The 17,116-nt window shown below is 39.3% G+C and overlaps 1 protein-coding gene across 4 annotated transcripts in view; it reads right to left on the bottom strand.

Moving 5' to 3' along the window:
• Positions 1-17,116, bottom strand: part of IQGAP2 (IQ motif containing GTPase activating protein 2) — a 131,698-nt gene that overhangs the window by 3,324 nt on the left and 111,258 nt on the right. For all 4 annotated transcript variants that reach the window (XM_065047367.1, XM_065047369.1, XM_065047368.1 and 1 more), the window contains 9 exons: positions 16,308-16,532; positions 15,566-15,706; positions 15,138-15,222; positions 13,245-13,477; positions 11,300-11,432; positions 8,788-8,890; positions 5,251-5,392; positions 2,318-2,405; positions 1,302-1,514 (listed from right to left, as the gene is read on the bottom strand). In XM_065047367.1, the coding sequence (XP_064903439.1) occupies positions 1,302-1,514; positions 2,318-2,405; positions 5,251-5,392; positions 8,788-8,890; positions 11,300-11,432; positions 13,245-13,477; positions 15,138-15,222; positions 15,566-15,706; positions 16,308-16,532 (1,363 nt within the window). The remainder of the gene's footprint in view (positions 1-1,301; positions 1,515-2,317; positions 2,406-5,250; positions 5,393-8,787; positions 8,891-11,299; positions 11,433-13,244; positions 13,478-15,137; positions 15,223-15,565; positions 15,707-16,307; positions 16,533-17,116) is intronic.

The following is a 17,116-nucleotide window of genomic DNA, read 5'->3' as shown; positions in this document are numbered from 1 at the left end:
TGGAAATCCAAGTCAAGGACTGGGGTGTCCCAACTGTAGAGCTAACCTCACGGGTGTCTTTGCTAATGCTGGTCTTGTGCCTTCTGTGGAGAAAATTCTATCCCACACCTGTGTTGGTGACTGAGAATAGTTAATACTTACATGAATACAAGTAGTGGTACCTTGAACACTGCTAAGGTCTCCAGGGCATGGGACACACTGAAGTCATAAGGAAGAGATTGTCTTCATGCTATAAAGGGAAGTGTACTCACAGCTAGATTCCAGTGAGAGGTTTAGAAAATGAGACCTTGGGCTTCTACTAGGTGAGAACTAACTGCTGCTGAACTAGAGCTTGTGTTAAAGGTAGCAAGCTGAGGTAGTCAAAAGTAAAATAAAAGCAAATTCCAGTCCTAAGGCTCATCCTAGTCTTCAGATTACCTTACCAGCTCAAAACAAAGCATCTAGGCTTACTGATAAGAAATAAAAAAAATGGGGCAGTGAGTACATATGTATTAATTTTTTTTTTCCTTGAGTAGAAGCAAATGCAGGTACACATCTGAACTGAGCAGGGATTTTAAATGGCAGTTCAGAGCAGATGCAACATGACACACTTAGAGACTTAGCTCACATACATAATTTATTTATATTAAAAATATATTTGCAACTTCAAAAATACATATTTATAATACATGAATCACTTGTGAGCTATGAGTAATTTACTCATGAGTAATGAAAGATAATCCAATTTTACTCATGAATAATTAAAGAAAATCCAATACACTAAGATACAGCCAGTATTGGGTGTGGACTTGGAACAGGATTAGCCAATTTGAACACAACAGGCCTGGTGCTTTTGAAACCCAAAGATGAGCACTGCATCAGCCCACTATTGTCTTTGGGTCCTGCCTGACCACTGCAGATCAGTGTTAATGTTGATCAGAGGATATTTTGGGGTAAAGTCTTTTTAAACCTTACCAAGACTATATTAAATTAATTAAAATATGGATGAGTAATTGTGATTACTTTTAAAATATAAAAAGCTATATTGAAACACATTGTATTGGAGAAATTAAAGCAGCATCAATATTAAGTCTGGAAAACAGCCTACAGTTGTTTCTTATTCAGTTCAGGTAGTTATGCGTGAAGCATACTGTGTTTCACTTCTTTTATCAGCAAACAAAGATGATTTGTTTCTTATGTGGATACTTCAGCAGTTTAGTATAGCATTCTCTTGAGAAACTACATGGTACATCTCTAGGTGGAATGGATTTAGGCTACATGCCTAAAATCCATCAATATACAGGGAAGAATGTTCCATTTACCTTAGCAATCTCATTTATAATTTCTTGGTACTTAGTTGCTGAAGATACTAGTCCTGCTTGTTCCAGTGTTCGGAGATTTCTCTGGATTTTCCTTTTCTTTTGTTCTATTGGTAGCTGCCCATCTTCAAAAATAGACTTACTGTGCTTCATTTTCTCTGGAGTTTTGGAATCTAAGATGGCACGTTTTTCTGCAAGTTTTGAGTGCTCAGATTCCTAAGTAAAAAAAAAAATCTAGAACAGTTATTTTCCAGCTCATTATAACAGTTAAGCATTCAAATACATTGAATTCTCAGAGGAGATTATAAAGAATCAAGATGCTGGCTTTATTTGTATCCTCTTACCACATAGTCTGAAAGTCCTCCATTTACTATGCCTTTTGACATAACTTAAGTATCTAATCACAACACCTAGATATGTGTTTCAATTAATCAAAACATGTCTAAAATCAGCCAGACTTATCAATGACTTGACATAGTTGAGGAAAGACTGTCCAGATGCCACAGGTCTCCATTACATGCACACACACCGAGATAAGCTAAAATGTGCACATTATGGAGACACAGCTTTGTGCTTCAGTATCTACAGGGAAGTCTTCAACTGGGTGCTCTTCCCACTCAATTCCCATAGCAAGGATAGCAGCAGTTCCTCAGGCAGATATTTGCTTGTATTGCTTAAGCAAATAAACTGTGTGTCAGGGAACTTGAGTTAACATACTGAAGTTCATGAGAAAAAAGAATCCCGGCAGGGAGAAAAAGCAAAGAAAAAGATTCTAGATGTGCTAGTTGACAACAAGACTTAATTTTTGTTTTTCTCAGAAGCTGTTACCAATTATACTGTAGAAGAAAATTTGCAAGTCTCACATTTTGAAGGCTCGAGATCTGAATAATCTAAAAACCAGTAACAATTACTTCTTTGTTATAGAGTGATGGAGAAAGCTCTCAGATCTGTTAAGGCTTTCAAATAGCTATAATAAAATACGTACTTTCTTCCCTATTCAGACACAGTATAGTACTTACCTGTTGTGCAGTGGCTGGTGTTTCTAATATTTCTAAGAGCGTATCCCCTGGTTGTGTTCGTATCACATCCACTATAAGTCTTTTGGTCCTTTTAAAAAGGATATATGGATATTACAAAACAGTTGTTAATGTCTCACTTGGGCATTTCATATCTATAACATTAAAACTAGCAGGCTCACACCCTTTTATGGATACTTGGTAATGTTGGTGTTTCCTAGGTTTTTATGTTTTGGAGTTTCCATTAATAATTTTGAACATCTGGTTTCTACATAGGCCTGAATAGATAGGTATGTGCATAGTTTTACACATTTTATTTTAGAAAACAGTTATCCAAAAGGTCACATTTACAGAATAAATTTACTGAAATGCACTCAAAACTGCTTAACTTCTGGAGTAATTTTACATCCAACACAGTGCATTTACTCACACCACTTAAGAGCAGATATTTCCCTAGTGACAAAAGACAAGGAGCATTTCCTTTCTGAAAAAATGGAAGCTGCTACACCCTGATATGTAAACTGGCTCTTTTTTTGGCAAGAATTTGTCTAATTCCTGCTGCCTGTTCACCCATAATACTTCCAAGAACATCCTGCTACAGAATTCTGTTAATTTAGAGGACACAGTTACAAATTATATATATAGGACATTCTTAAAAGTTAACAGAAAATTGAAGCTGCAGCTTAAGTTTTTCAGGAAAATGTTTTTATATGATCAAGACTTCTGTGATGAAACCTCATGACCTGCTTTAAAATGATAGTTTACCTACAGAAAGTTGGTGGTTTTGTTAGTGTTTTCAGGACTAGAAGTTCTCACAAAAATACAATGAAATAGAACAAAAGATTTACTCATATACAGACAACACTATCGAAAACCACTGAGTATTTGAGTATGACCAGGTTTCCATGGAAGGCGCATGACCAAGTTGTTTCCATGGAAGGTGCAGCAAGGTAGGATTGACTGACAGCACACACCTGAAGCACTGCACCTTTCATCTTCAAAAGCAACCTGTTAAACCTCCTAGAAACTAGTTTGCTCACCCAGAGCTGCTATTAATTGAATTGAGGCATTCTGATACACGCCACAGCTTCTGAAGGACTGTACTTAAGTGTATATTTTCTTCACAAACTCTTGGAATCCCCTCCACTTCACCAGGAAAACAAAGCAAAACAAAACAAACATCAAAAAAACCCAACAAAAACAACACAAAAAACCCACAAAACAAAAAGGTTCCCTAAAGTTGGCCTGCATCGACACATTGCTGACTTCCTCTGCCTGACCACAACCTTGGTCAGTCATTGGTGGTCACCACTATAGCCTACAGTAACATATGTGGGGTAGCACTATCATTTTACATACTGCCTTAAAACAGGTGCTGATATGACCAATAAGCCATGGCACTTATTTCTGCTTCCTCTCCCTACATACCAAACCTGCTCAGGAATGTAATTTTACAGAAACACCTCTTTTAGGTGAATTAGTCTTCTTTCAGGCTATTTACTAAGTTTTCTCAAAATATGAGAAATATTACTTGAAAGGACTTATGCAATAGAGAAGTTAAATTCTTTTGTTAATTCTTATGCTATTGTTTTAACATATTACTACAGTGTGGAGGATTAAGCCATTTCTTTTGGCCTTCATTTTGCATATTTTTAGGGATTCCATTAAGGGTTAGCATTCTACTCCTACACAGATGAAAAAAGGGTGGGAAGCTTTAAATTTTTTTTTAAAGGGACAGCAGCAGCCATATCCTTATTACAAAACCAGCCTGGGAACAGGTCTAGAGGCTGGTCTCTGGAATACCAAGTGACTAACACAGTTTTGATTTAACATTGTCATTGCACCCTTTTCTTTAGGATCCCCAAATAAGATTTGATAACAAGTTACAAAAAACCCTCAGTGTTTTCATGTTTGTGATTCAGGAAAAAATATGTACAACTTACAGTGGAAAAATTTCTCTTCAGTAAGAGCTTTCTTGCACTTAAAATTAGATTTTTTTTTTCCAGACTTTAAACAGTCATTTATTGCTTTTATAGAAATTATAGTACTTACTGCAGACATTATAGCTAAGAACTTTCTTCAGAAGTAAAACTTCACGTATTACCCAATAAATTCAGCTTGCTAATTTTTGATTTGAAAAATAAATTACTAAGAGATTAGAGTTCAATTACCACTTGTATATACTCCCAGTGCTTGCAAAGGTGTAAAATCCTTATGTTGTATTTCCTTTTAAACTGAATTTCTAATCTTCACACTTGCAGGGTAAAAATAAGCATAGTGCTAGGGGGGATCTGCCTCCCATCCTCCTCCTTGTGGGGAAGCACCAGGATCTTGAATAAGTTGGACTTTAAAGTATGGACTTTTGACTTCAAAAGTCCCAAGGTATCCCAGTAGCAATTTCTTAACTTGCTTACTATACAGAATAAATGTTTTTCTTTCCCTGGAAAAAAAGTACACACTACTGCTGAAGTGACAGTCACATCCTGTTCAAAAGCCTGATAGCAGTATGTCACAGAAGTGTTTTCCTTTGAGGGGAAGGAGAGAACAGTCTGATACTGTCCATCCCTTAGAAGGTTAGACAGCTTTTCATCTCTGCTTTCCCAAGGCTGTGGTCTTTTAAAGCAGAATGGTTTTACAACCTCACAGAAAAGCACTTACTAGGTTAGACAGTGATCCAGTCATGGCCCAAAACACAAGTCACAGTAAACTTACAGGAAAATAAACATTCTGAAAGAATTGACAGTTTCTCTGACTTTTGCAAAAGTTTGAATAGGACTGAACACAAACTGGCTTTCAAAAACTGAGCGCACTGAATGTCTAAAAATGCACTTAGAGAACAGAGTGAAGGCAAATTTAGAGACAAGCAAACAAACCCCCCCACGATGCAAAAACAAACACACACATGACCACAATATAGGTTTTTGAGCAAAACTTACTTTATCATCAGGCTTTTGAGATCCTGATCTTCACCTTCTCGTAACTCATATTTGCTTGTTAGAGACAGTGAAATCTCTGTTTTTGCAAGTTGACTCAGCGTGCTTTCTCTGTTTGGGTCATTGGGATCAACAGCTCCTTCCCCTGTGAGGAAACATCTTTTACTTCAATCTGCCAACTTTCCCAAGATTCACAGTATCACAGTATGTTTGGGATTGGAAGGGACCTCAAAAGATCATCTAGTCCAATCCCCCTGCTGGAGCAGGAACGCCTAGGTGAGGTCTCACCAGAACATGTCCAGGCGGGTTGTGAATGTCTCCAGAGAAGGAGACTCCACAACCTCCCTGGGCAGCCTGTTCCAGTGTCTGTCACCCTCACTGAGAAGAAGTTTTTTCTCATATTTAAGTGGAACCTCTTGTGTTCCAGCCTGATTCCATTACCCCTTGTACTGTCATTGTTTGCCACCAAGAAGAGCCTGGCTCCATCCTCATGGCATCCTCACCCTTTATATATTTATAAACATTGATAAGGTCCCCCCTTAGTCTCCTCTTCTCCAAACTAAAGAGACCCAGCTCCCTCAGCCTTTCTTCATAAGGGAGGTGCTCCACTCCCTTAATCATCTTTGTTGCCCTACGCTGGACCCTCTCCAGCAGTTCCCTGTCCTTCTTGAACTGAGGGGCCCAGAACTGGACACAATACTCCAGATGGGGTCTTACCAGGGCGGAGTAGAGGGGAAGGAGAACCTCTCTCCATCTATTAACCACCCCTCTTCTAATACACCCCAGGATGCCATTGGCCTCCCTGGCCACAAGGGCACAGTGCTGGCTCACGGTCATCCTGTTGTCCACCAGGACCCCCAGGTCCCTTTCCCCTACACTGCTCTCTAATATGTAATTTCCCAACCTATACTGGAACCTGGGGTTGTTCCTGCCCACATGCAGGACTCTACACTTTCCCTTGTTAAATTTTATAAGGTTATTCCCCAGCCTGTCCAGGTCCCGCTGGATGGCAGCACAGCCTTCTGGCATATCAGCCACTTGGGTCCTCCTTCTTGCCCTTTTTGAAGACTGGAGTGACATTTGCTTTCCTCCAATCCTCAGGCACCTCCCCCATTTCCCAAGACTTGGCAAAGATGTTTGAGAGCGGTCCAGCAATGACTTCAGTCAGCTCCCTCAACACCCGTGGATGCATCCCATCTGGACCCATGGATTTATGGATGTCCAGACTATTTAAATTGCTCCCTAACCCAGTCCTCATCGACTAAAGCAAACTCCTCCATTGACCTGGCTTCATCCGGGTCTCACGGGTACAGGGCTCCCCAGGACAGCCTCCGGCAGAGTAGACAGAGACAAAGAAGGCATTCAGTAATTCTGCCTTCTCTGTATCTTCTGCCACCAGGGCACCCACCCCGTTCATCAGTGGGCCTACATCGCCTCTGGTATTAGTTTTATCTGCTATGTATTTGAAAAAGTTCTTTTTGCTGTCCTTGACCCCTCTCACCAGCTGTAATTCTAAGGAGGCCTTGGCTATCCTAGCTGCCTTCCTACATCCTCTAACTGCAGCCTTATATTCTTCCCAAGTGGCTAGCCCCTGCTTCCATGACCTGTAAACTCTCCTCTTCTGCTTGAGCATACCCAACAGATCCCTATTCAACCACACAGGCCTCCTGGCTCCCTTCCTTGACTTCCTTCCTGTGGGGATGCACTGATCCTGAGCGTGGAAGAAGCAATCTCTGAATGCAATCCAGCTATCTTGGGCCCCTTTACCTTCAAGCAGTCTTGCCCATGGGATTTCCCCCAGCAATTGCTTGAGAAGGCCAAAGTTAGCCCTGCTAAAGTCCAGGGTTGCAATTCTACTTGCTATTCTGTTCCTGCCAAACAAGATGCTGAACTCCACCATCTCGCGGTCACTGCAACCCAGGCAGCCCTCAACCTTTACTGCTTTGACCAGACCCTCCTTGTTAGTGAGGATGAGATCCAGCAGTGCACCTCTCCTAGTCGGCTCCTCCACCATCTGCATGAGGAAGTTATCATCCATGCACTGGAGGAACCTCCTGGACTGTGGCTGGCTGGCTGAATGGTCCTTCCAGCAAACATCAGGGAAGTTAAAATCCCCCACAACAACCAGGGCCTGTGACTGTGAGGCCACTCTCAACTGCTCATAGAAGGCCTCATCAACTTCCTCAGCCTGATCTGGTGGCCTGTAACAGACGCCCACAACAGTGTCACCCCTGCCAGCCTGCCCCATGATCCTGACCCATACACTCTCAACTCGCTCATCATCCACTCCTGGGCAGAATTTAGTACATTGTAGTTGCTCTCTCACATAGAGAGCAACTCCACCACCACGCCTGGCTGGCCTGTCTTTCCTGAAAAGGGCATAGCCATCCATGACCACATTCCAGCCATGTGAACTGTCCCACCATGTTTCTGTAATTGCCACCAGATCACAATCTCCCGACCAAACATAGGATTCTAACTCCTCCTGCTTATTCCCCATGCTGCGCGCATTGGTGTACAGGCATTTCAGGGAGTGAGCAGAGCACACCAATTTCTCCCTAGGGGCATAGGAGGCCACCCGGTCCTCATCAGTTTAAGAATGCTGCCCCACTGGGACAAGCCCAGCTACAACCCCATCCCCCTTTGAGCCTAGTTTAAAGCTCTCCAAATGAGCCCAGCTAATTCCAGTCCCAGCATCCTTTTGCCCCAGTGCATGAAACAAGAACCTAGAAACATCACTGTATGTAATTAGAAATATTAACTTTATTACATATCAGACCCATCCCTACCATTTAGAAGCAGTCTTTTTTTGGACATTGAACAGTCAAAACCACAAGCCTGCTATTTACAAGCCCAATTAGAATATTCTAGAAATGCTACTAATTCTTGCTTTTCAAATTACTGATGTGCAAGAAACTAATGTCTTCCTCTCAAAGAATGCAAACAATTTCATATCCTTTGTCCTAGCAAGCAGTGACAGCAAAAAAATAAAAGAGTAGGAGCTATGTTAACTGTCTGTTCACGTGGAAGCTGGTATTAGAAAGCAGCTAGGATGTCATGGATAAACAGTTCACATCCTACTACAGTTAAGGCAAATTAAATATCAGTCACATTTATTCCTTATAACTTTCTAATAAATTTGCATAATTTAAGACTTCATTTTTATTTGGATAATTGTCAAAATTTAAAATAGCTGTTTTAAGAACAGTCATTAAACTTTTGGTAAGTTTCTAGCCAACACTAATATAATTTGAGATAAGGTTGTTAAAAACCACTTGTTTCTCTCTGCAATTTGAGCACAACTGGATCATTCTGCTCCAAATATCATTAATGTTTGGCTTTTGAATCACATCATTAATCTTTGGAATGAATATTGCAGTTAAAAGACAGTTCAACTGTAGGAGGTGATGTTACAAAAACTGCTCAAAAAATAATTTTGTAGTAGAAGAAGCTGTCACCATGAGAGACATGAGAATATTTAAATCAAACCCCCATTTAATTCTATTCCAGGAGTGAAGGTAAAGATGAAGAATAACATACCAAGGAAAGACTCTACATCAGGAACAGGTCCCAGCCCTTCCAGCAATTCGTTCAGCAGGTCATTTGGCTCAGTGGCAATGGCATCTTGGTGTTCCAGTAACAGCTGTAAACAAATGTAAATGAAGTCATAATCCAAAAAAACCAAAACCCAAACAAACAAAACAACCACCAAAAAACCAAAGACATTTTCAGTGTGTTTATACTTGCAAATAAATCTGGAGACTCAGTGCTAAAACACATAGGCCTAGTGTAATCAGGATTATGGATGACACAGGAGGGAAGCATGCTCAGTTCTGGACTACAAGTTTAGAATTACTCTTGCTGTAAGACAGCTTGCTATGCTCCTCTGGCAATTGTCTTCAGAGTGCTGGACATCACAGCTGAGGAGAAGTTTAAAGATTTGCCTTCAGGACTAACTATCAGAGAGTGAAGGCCCATAATCCCAAGCAAGGCATTTCAGTGCTGCATCCTGAACTAAGCACACAAAGGAATGAAGAAAGGGACAGTGACCCACAGAAAAACACCTTTTTTCCATATAATTATCCCAGTAGCTTAAAATAGCATCAGTGATACCTTTCAGAAATTACTGCATTTTAAAGTGAGAATCTAGCTATGCAGCAGCTGCTGCACAATTTTAAGTAAACTTAGAATTTGCAAGATATTTGTGAACATGATCACAATTACTTCCATTGTACCTGGGCATATTATCAAAACTTTAAGCCACAAAAGTAGTGATAAACAAACAGCATGAATGGGGCAGTAATATATTCTCAGAAACAGGCTCTCACTATTCGTGAGGAAAGTAACTTCATGCTGAGTTAGCTGAAACCAGAAGCATTAGTGACCACTAGATTCAACAGTCTATTCCTCACAGAAGCAATGTTTGTTACTTGAAGGACTGACAGAAAGTCACTGAAAACTTGCTACAGAAAAACACACAGTAGCCAAAAATTCCAGTATTCTGAGTATTTTAAACACTGCAAGTTATAGTAAGTAAAAAGAAGTTACTCAGGACAAATTATCTGAGGTGAAGGCAAGAGACAGAGGCACAAGTGCTAAAAAACAAAGCTGCTGAATTCTACAGATCCCTCAATTCCAGGTAGGTCATACAGAGGTGTGTGATAAAAATTGCCACAGGAGATGATGACAGAACAGATTGTAGAACTTTTTCTGAAGCTGAACTACACATGACAACAGATAAGAGAATTGTGTGTCTTCTGTTATTCCAACTAAGTTATATTTTAACTCTATGACCAGACTGGAAAGTTTATTTTACATTTGCAGGGAAGATGTAGTGGGAGAAGAAAACTCAGATGTAGGCTCAGGCTCCCAGAGTAAGTTTGGTGGAACAGATGGTGTGGGACAAGGAGGATCATCTGGTAAGTATACTGCATGCACATAACGTACTGTCTTCAGACCTAATTGCTTGCTTTTTCTAGGCAGGCAAGTGCCCATAGTGGTGTTATAGAAAAAGACCATCTGTTTTACCTCCTTTGGCAGTTTACTTTCATTAAATTACTTCATATTTTGTAGAGTATTTTAACATCTAGTATAAAATAGCATAGTAATACTTTGTCACATAAAACTCAAAGAAAATATTAGAAATGCAACAGCCCCGCTAACAGGAATATTTTACCTAAACTAGTGTGTAAATGTAACCACTGGTCATAAACATGCCGGCATAGGTCTATGCCTTAAAAAATTAGAAGAAAATGGGCACTAAGAGAATGTAGTGAATATATTTATAGCAGAGTAGACTCTTAGTTTTTATGAGTAAAGCCAACTTTTAATGTGATGTGCTGGGAGTTGACTATTTTACCTTTCCCATTGTGTATCTGACAATAGTTTGGGGAGGTTCTTTGTGGGGTTTGTGGGCTGAGGGGAAAGTTTGGAGATTATTTATTTATTTATGTATTTATTTAGGCGGGGGAAGGGGTTTGCAAGCCAGGAAGCAGATACCAATATCCCAGCTTTAGGAGGACCATGTGGTAGATTTAACTTTTACCCTAATGAGTCATACTACAGACTAAAGTTAATCTGTTCTTTATCCATGATAAAGAGTTGGCAGGATGACACAGCTTCTGTCCTAAACCAGACATTTACATCTGCTTCCAACAAAACACATGACAGAATGCCAGAGTCAATAATATGCTGACTTCTCCTTTATTACCAGAGTCAGAACTTCTTCAAATCTGTGCCACTTTCTTACCCAAGACACAAAAGTATTTGTGAATATATTAGAAATGCTGCAATAGATGAGAACAAAAGCTTTCCTCCTTCCCATCAGAAAGTGTTATATTTTGTCTGTTGTTCAAGATTATGCTTCTACATGAAGCTCTCTTCTAGGGAAAGTGAAGTCTAATACTTAATTCCAAACCATTTCAGAGGTCAACTGAAGACATTACTTTGAAAGGAAGAAGATACACTAAGCTTTCCCCAGAGGCTGTTTACTGCAAGTGTTTTATAACCTACACACTTTAGTCTGTTGATCAGTATATTTTTGTTGACTTACTGAATGGGTATTGATAATTTCTTCAATCGAGATATATATGACAGGTTTGCTAAGAGTCACCATGTCAGAGTATTCATCGATATTGAATTTCTCCTCTGGTTCAGGAACATCACATGCTGCTTGAAAAAAATTCCTAAAAGAAAAAAAGTCTTCAATAATTGTTGCCTATAAACTCACTCAAGTTAGCCTGTATTAAAAAATAAACAATAAAACACACAATCAAGTCTTTGACATACATTCTATTTGTCTTAAAACCTGCAATCTGCTCTTGGTGTTTGAAGGAACCCTTTGTAGGCAACGCATTTACACATCAATACAAATGAAGTGTTCCATTTCTCTTGGACAGCTGGTAGAATATTATTTTGATTTTGCAGAGAAACTGTAATATGAACTGTACCAAGAAGAAATTTGAAATAGCTGCACAAAATTACCACTTGGCCTACAAATTTTAAATTGCTGTCAGGCAGAAACTGAGATCCTTGAAATGGCGGAAAATGTGATATTGTTTATAAATGCAAGAATGTTGAGAGGAAAAAATGCGACGTATGGTTGAAGCATTACTTTTAATTGACTAGCATGTAGGTGACAAGCTGAGACCTGCTTTTCAAGATGACAAGTGTGTCTCCAAGCTACTGACAGCTCCAGGGATGTGCACAGATGGCCAAGAAACAGAAAGGTCCTACTATCGGGGACCACTTTGTTTACCCAAGTGAGAGGACCTGAACTGGAGCAGCTGGGAGAAACAGGTTTCCAGGTGAGGCCTATTGGGAAGATGCAGGAGCCATCCTGCCTTCACTGTGCCTGCCTGGCACTGCTGATGAGGATGCACATTTCAGGTTCAGATAATCCTCGAAGTTTGCATTAAAAAAAAGACAAATTCTTGTCTGATGAGGAAAAGCTGAGGGATATGATCAAGTTGTACAAGATCATAGTGGTATTTAATAAGATGGGTGCAGAATTCATTCACCAAATCCCACAATAACAGTATGAGGGGGCATGCAATGAATAACAGGAAAATATCCATTTCAAATAAATGCAACACTTAACTGACAAGTAACACACTTCTGAATATTTCTGCAGGAGGAAGTTGCAGAGGTCTCAAAGGTTCAAGAAGTGCTTGGACAAAATCATAAATGCATAATAAAAGATTTAGGAAAAGCTGATGGCTTTTAACATGGCTGTTATTGCAATTGCATGCAGTTGCTTGGTGAGGACAAGGGGAACAGGCAGCTGAAATCAGCTACTGTTGGTGTCCAAGGGTGGTTAAGTGCAGTGTAGTCACCCAGAGACTGAGTTTGGTATAAAGTTAGTTTAATTACAAGAGGGATCATTCCTTTTGCAGTGATCAAAGTCCCAACTAGAATAGGCTCTCTCATTAGTGTTTGTTGTTCTTGCTATTAGACTTTCTACTCTATCCCTTCTTCATGTTTGCATCATGCCCTTAAATACTTAAATAAACAGAATGACTAAGTTTATGCTCATGGCTGATCTCTCAAGGAAATCCATTATATGAACAGTGAATTTGCTTTCATGAAGGACAGACACAAAAGAAGTTTAAAAAGTGAGTTTGTCACAGGTCAGAAAAACAATTCAAACTAATAATAGCAACCACCTGAAAAGATGAGCAATGATCACAAAGAACTTGCGTCCCAGAGTGTAGCACATGACATTTCCTATGACTGTGCAAGATGAAAGAATAAAATCTGAACAGAATCTCTTGGCAAAGATGAAACAGTAAAAACAAAACCCACAACTTTTTCCTGACCAGATGGTCTGTTCTCAAAGCAATGCTCAAGCAGAAGTGCAACATGTTACGTTTGCTCTATGGCAGATCACTCAACACTTAATTCAGAACAGGGAATTGCTATAGACAAGGAGTCCACCTGCCTTACTCATCCTAGAGAAGAGCTTTTACTGTGTAGGCATTTGTGAGGGCTTTTCATACCTGAACTTCTGGTATGTCTGTGAGAGATAAGTATTCATAGATGATAGATGTTCGCTCTCTCCTTCAAAGAGCTTGTTAGAAGCAGCGTGCTGGAGGACTTTTGCCACACAACCTAGGTTCCTCCTCTGGTCAGGGTGTATCTGGCCCCCAGCTGTCATATCAATTATATCAAAACCATCAGGAGCAACAATGGCAGGGTTCATGTAGCGATAGTACAGGAGGTTGCCGACAATCTAAAATTAAAATAAAATAAAAATTAAAAAAATATATAAAGATCTTCCCTTTGTGTATAGTAATTGCATTTTACAAAACACAATAATTTCTACTTCTGAACTGGACCATAGGAACCAGTGCTAGAAAAACCCTTCTAAGACAACTGTTTTCTGTGTGGCTAACTGTAAGATACTGTGGCCTTTTATAAGATGTGCCTCTTATAACACCTCTATGAACATCAGTTATGGACTTTTGCAACCACATTTCAGTTGGTCCCAGCTTTATGTCAGCTAATGCAAGGCATCGAGTTGAACACAAAGACAATACAAATCATCTTTCCTCTACGTTTTGTAGGACTCAGCTCCAGAGGCTCATTCTCTGAAGTGCTACAGGTGTCTGCCAGCATTAAGTGCATCCATTGACAAGGGACCTATTGTTTCTCATGGGGACTGCATGCAGCCCTTAAAGACTGGAGAACTGATTTTCCAAACTGCCATTTTTATAATGACGTTACAGTAAATTGTATTGAGCAGATTGTGGTTTCAAATAATTCCTGACCTCAAAAACAGACAGAACTTTTCTTTCTGCAATTTGCCTCAGTTTATGTGTAGTCACCAGCAGAACTTGCAACTTACATTTATAGGCTTTCAGTTGGGTTATTTATGCTCCATCTGCTGCTGCTACTTTTTTTTTATTTTGTAAGTTGAACAAATGCCTTAATCGGTATTGCTGGAGTGACGTACAGCAGTACCCCATAAATGCTGCTTGCAAGTATTTCCAATGCATTGTTAAAATGTACAAAAGCAGAATTATTTTTTTATTTGAGGAGTTTGAATTCCTTTAAGCCCCAGGACACAAATATATTTTTTGCACACCAAACAGTATCTTTTTGAAGGATAGTAGGAAAGTCCTGATGAAATACATACCTTGCAGTTTTAGAACCATTTCATTAAATACTAATAAAAGCACATTAATTTAAGTGCAAATAGTTCTAATTTGAAAGAGTTTTCAGTCTCTCAGTTGACTGGAAGGCTCATGGACCAATTCCTCTACACTCACTGAAGAGGCACCATGGCTGTGGTATGTTAGAGATGGGTACTCTGCCAGCACCATGCTTACCACTCACACTTTACTTTTCAGTCTGTACAAATGTAATCTCTACAACTTCTACAAGCATCTTAAATGGGTGTATGTAATGGAATGGTCTACTTGCAAATAATTTGTAGAGCCCCTCCTAATTGTATTTAAATTACAGTATTAGCACAAATTTTTCCAATATACTATTTTTTAATATATTAATGATTTTTGGTGAGATAAAAATATTAAGACCATAGCATTCTCCACAAAAGGACTGCTGGTGTTAAGTACCATACTACAATACCAAAACCCATGATGATTCAGATAAACTCCAGCCCTCTAAGAATAGTTATTGAGCTGACTATCCAAGCATGTTGAACACTTCTTCCCACAAGAATTGCTGAGCACCCACATTAAGATAGCTAGGTTGTGGCAACAGAGTTCCATTCTCCTCCCCTTCTACCACCCCTTTGCAACCCAGGAATCACCAAATTCCTTCAATAGGTGCTGGTGTTCTCAGTTCCTTAGAATGCTTAATATCAATAAAAATCCCTTTTGCCATTAAAAGAACAAGCTGTTGAGTGTTTGCCTTCAGAAATCTACCTTTAACAGTTCATCTTCTGTTGCATCTGGGAATTTCTCATGGAGCGAGCTCTTCAGAACTTTGGCTATATATCTCATTCCATAACTACATGTGGAACAGATGAAAAGGAAAATAATGGAAAGACTTAGATGAAGCAACCAATTAAAAAAAAAAAAAAAAAAAAATCATTCTAGTCAGCCAAGTTACCAAGTTATTCACCTTTCCCCTAACCGCTTAAAACACAAGATGAGATGATAATGGAAAATAAAAATTCAAGTACAGGGAGACATTCAGGAGACTGCTAAAGCAGAGCAGGACAAGCAGAGAAACAACTCCCTCTACTGGGAAACTAATTCAATAGGCACATATCACAAACCATGTTATTTGAAAGGATCTCCACCACTGAATTTACATGAACTGCAGCTTAGAGTCGTAACTCAACACTTACGGCATCATATTGAGAGAAGAAAATATGGATGCAAGAACTTTGTCAGTGACTGCTCTCAAACTCTGAATTGATGATTCCAGTTTATTGACCACTTCTGTATGTGTTAATGCTTGTTCCGTGGTCACATCATATGGCAATTTGCTGCAAAACAGACAATTAAAATGAATGAAAGAATAAAATACAGCTTTTATTTGCTTCATAAGTGTCATTAGTGAACAGAAAAAAAACAACACAAAAAATGAATATAGTTGAAGTTGGTTAAGCAACAAGTGTCTCAGATACATTACCTTCCTTTATATGGAAGGAGGCAGTTCATTTAGGTGGGGGTGAACACACCATGATGTACCTTCCCTTAATTAGGAAAGGGGAATGCTAATTTAAAAAGAGATTAAAAACATGTGAGGCATATGTCTTTGCATTCCAGTCCCAGCATAGCTCCTCAAAAGCCCAGGACACTCTTAGGATGCTGTTATAAAACCTGGGAAGAAGGCTGTAAGTTCTTCCATGGCATAGTCTACTACACTTCTAAAGGTTAAGTAATTGACATTTGAAGTTTCTGACCAGGAAAGTGATCTCTTTGTTGATCAGAACAGGTCAAAGTACCCGTTTTTCAAGCACCTCTCCCCAGAAACTCGCCTTGTGCTGCAGAAAGGTGGGGAAGGGCAATTTGTCGGAGCAGGAAAGGGAAAGCAGAATAGAGAGAAGCCTCAAGTATTTAAATGGTACAGTATGCCCAACTCACCTGGCTTCACCAGTCTGCATTTCTAGCTGGTTTACCCATGACTTGTACACATCCACAGGACTAGTGTTGATTATAAGGGACTTGTCATCCATGATATCCTTCACCACTGGGGCCAGGAGCTGGCGCAGAGTGTTCTGTCCACGAGCACCTCGATTGAAGCTGACAACCATTTTAATGACGGTGGGGTTGCCAGTGACAATATCCTGTATCTGGTCTACCTTAGAGCTGTATCAAGAACAGAAGAGTTTTCAGATCTTACGTATGTACACAGTTAACCTTGCTTTCTAAATATTTTTCAAAATCTATACTTTTAAAATTATCCTGTTTATATCCTATATTTCTTAGGCTTTCATATGAAACAAGAATTATAGAAACTACTACCTGAATTCTATGTGTATTATAATAATGACCCTGGAACATAGCATAGTTACTGCTAGCTAATATATATCTGATTTAGGCCCAAATAGCTGTTGAGGAAATACCTGTTAAAGGTGTAAGATATGATTTTAGTGTTTCGGGATAAGCCACCACTCTCCAGATACAGAATACACATTTGCATAGAGAAAGAAGAGACTTTCTCCACCCTTATATACTCAACCACAAAAGCAAGAAACCCTGATGCCTATTTTTTCATGCCATTTTATCATACACAAATATTGTGCACCATAGAAATATTTTTCTGAATTGGAAATAGCTCGAGTCAATGAATAAATTAACCTGAAAATAAATTTCTCTAGTAACAAAAATATGTATATGATTTTACAGCAGTTTAAAGATGAATCATCGAATTCCTTTAGGTAAAAATTCAT

This window comes from Columba livia, chromosome Z (genome assembly GCF_036013475.1).
Source record: "Columba livia isolate bColLiv1 breed racing homer chromosome Z, bColLiv1.pat.W.v2, whole genome shotgun sequence".
Taxonomy (NCBI): domain Eukaryota; kingdom Metazoa; phylum Chordata; class Aves; order Columbiformes; family Columbidae; genus Columba; species Columba livia.
Note: the sequence above shows the minus strand (reverse complement) of the source record. Positions and strands in the feature narration are given on the sequence as shown.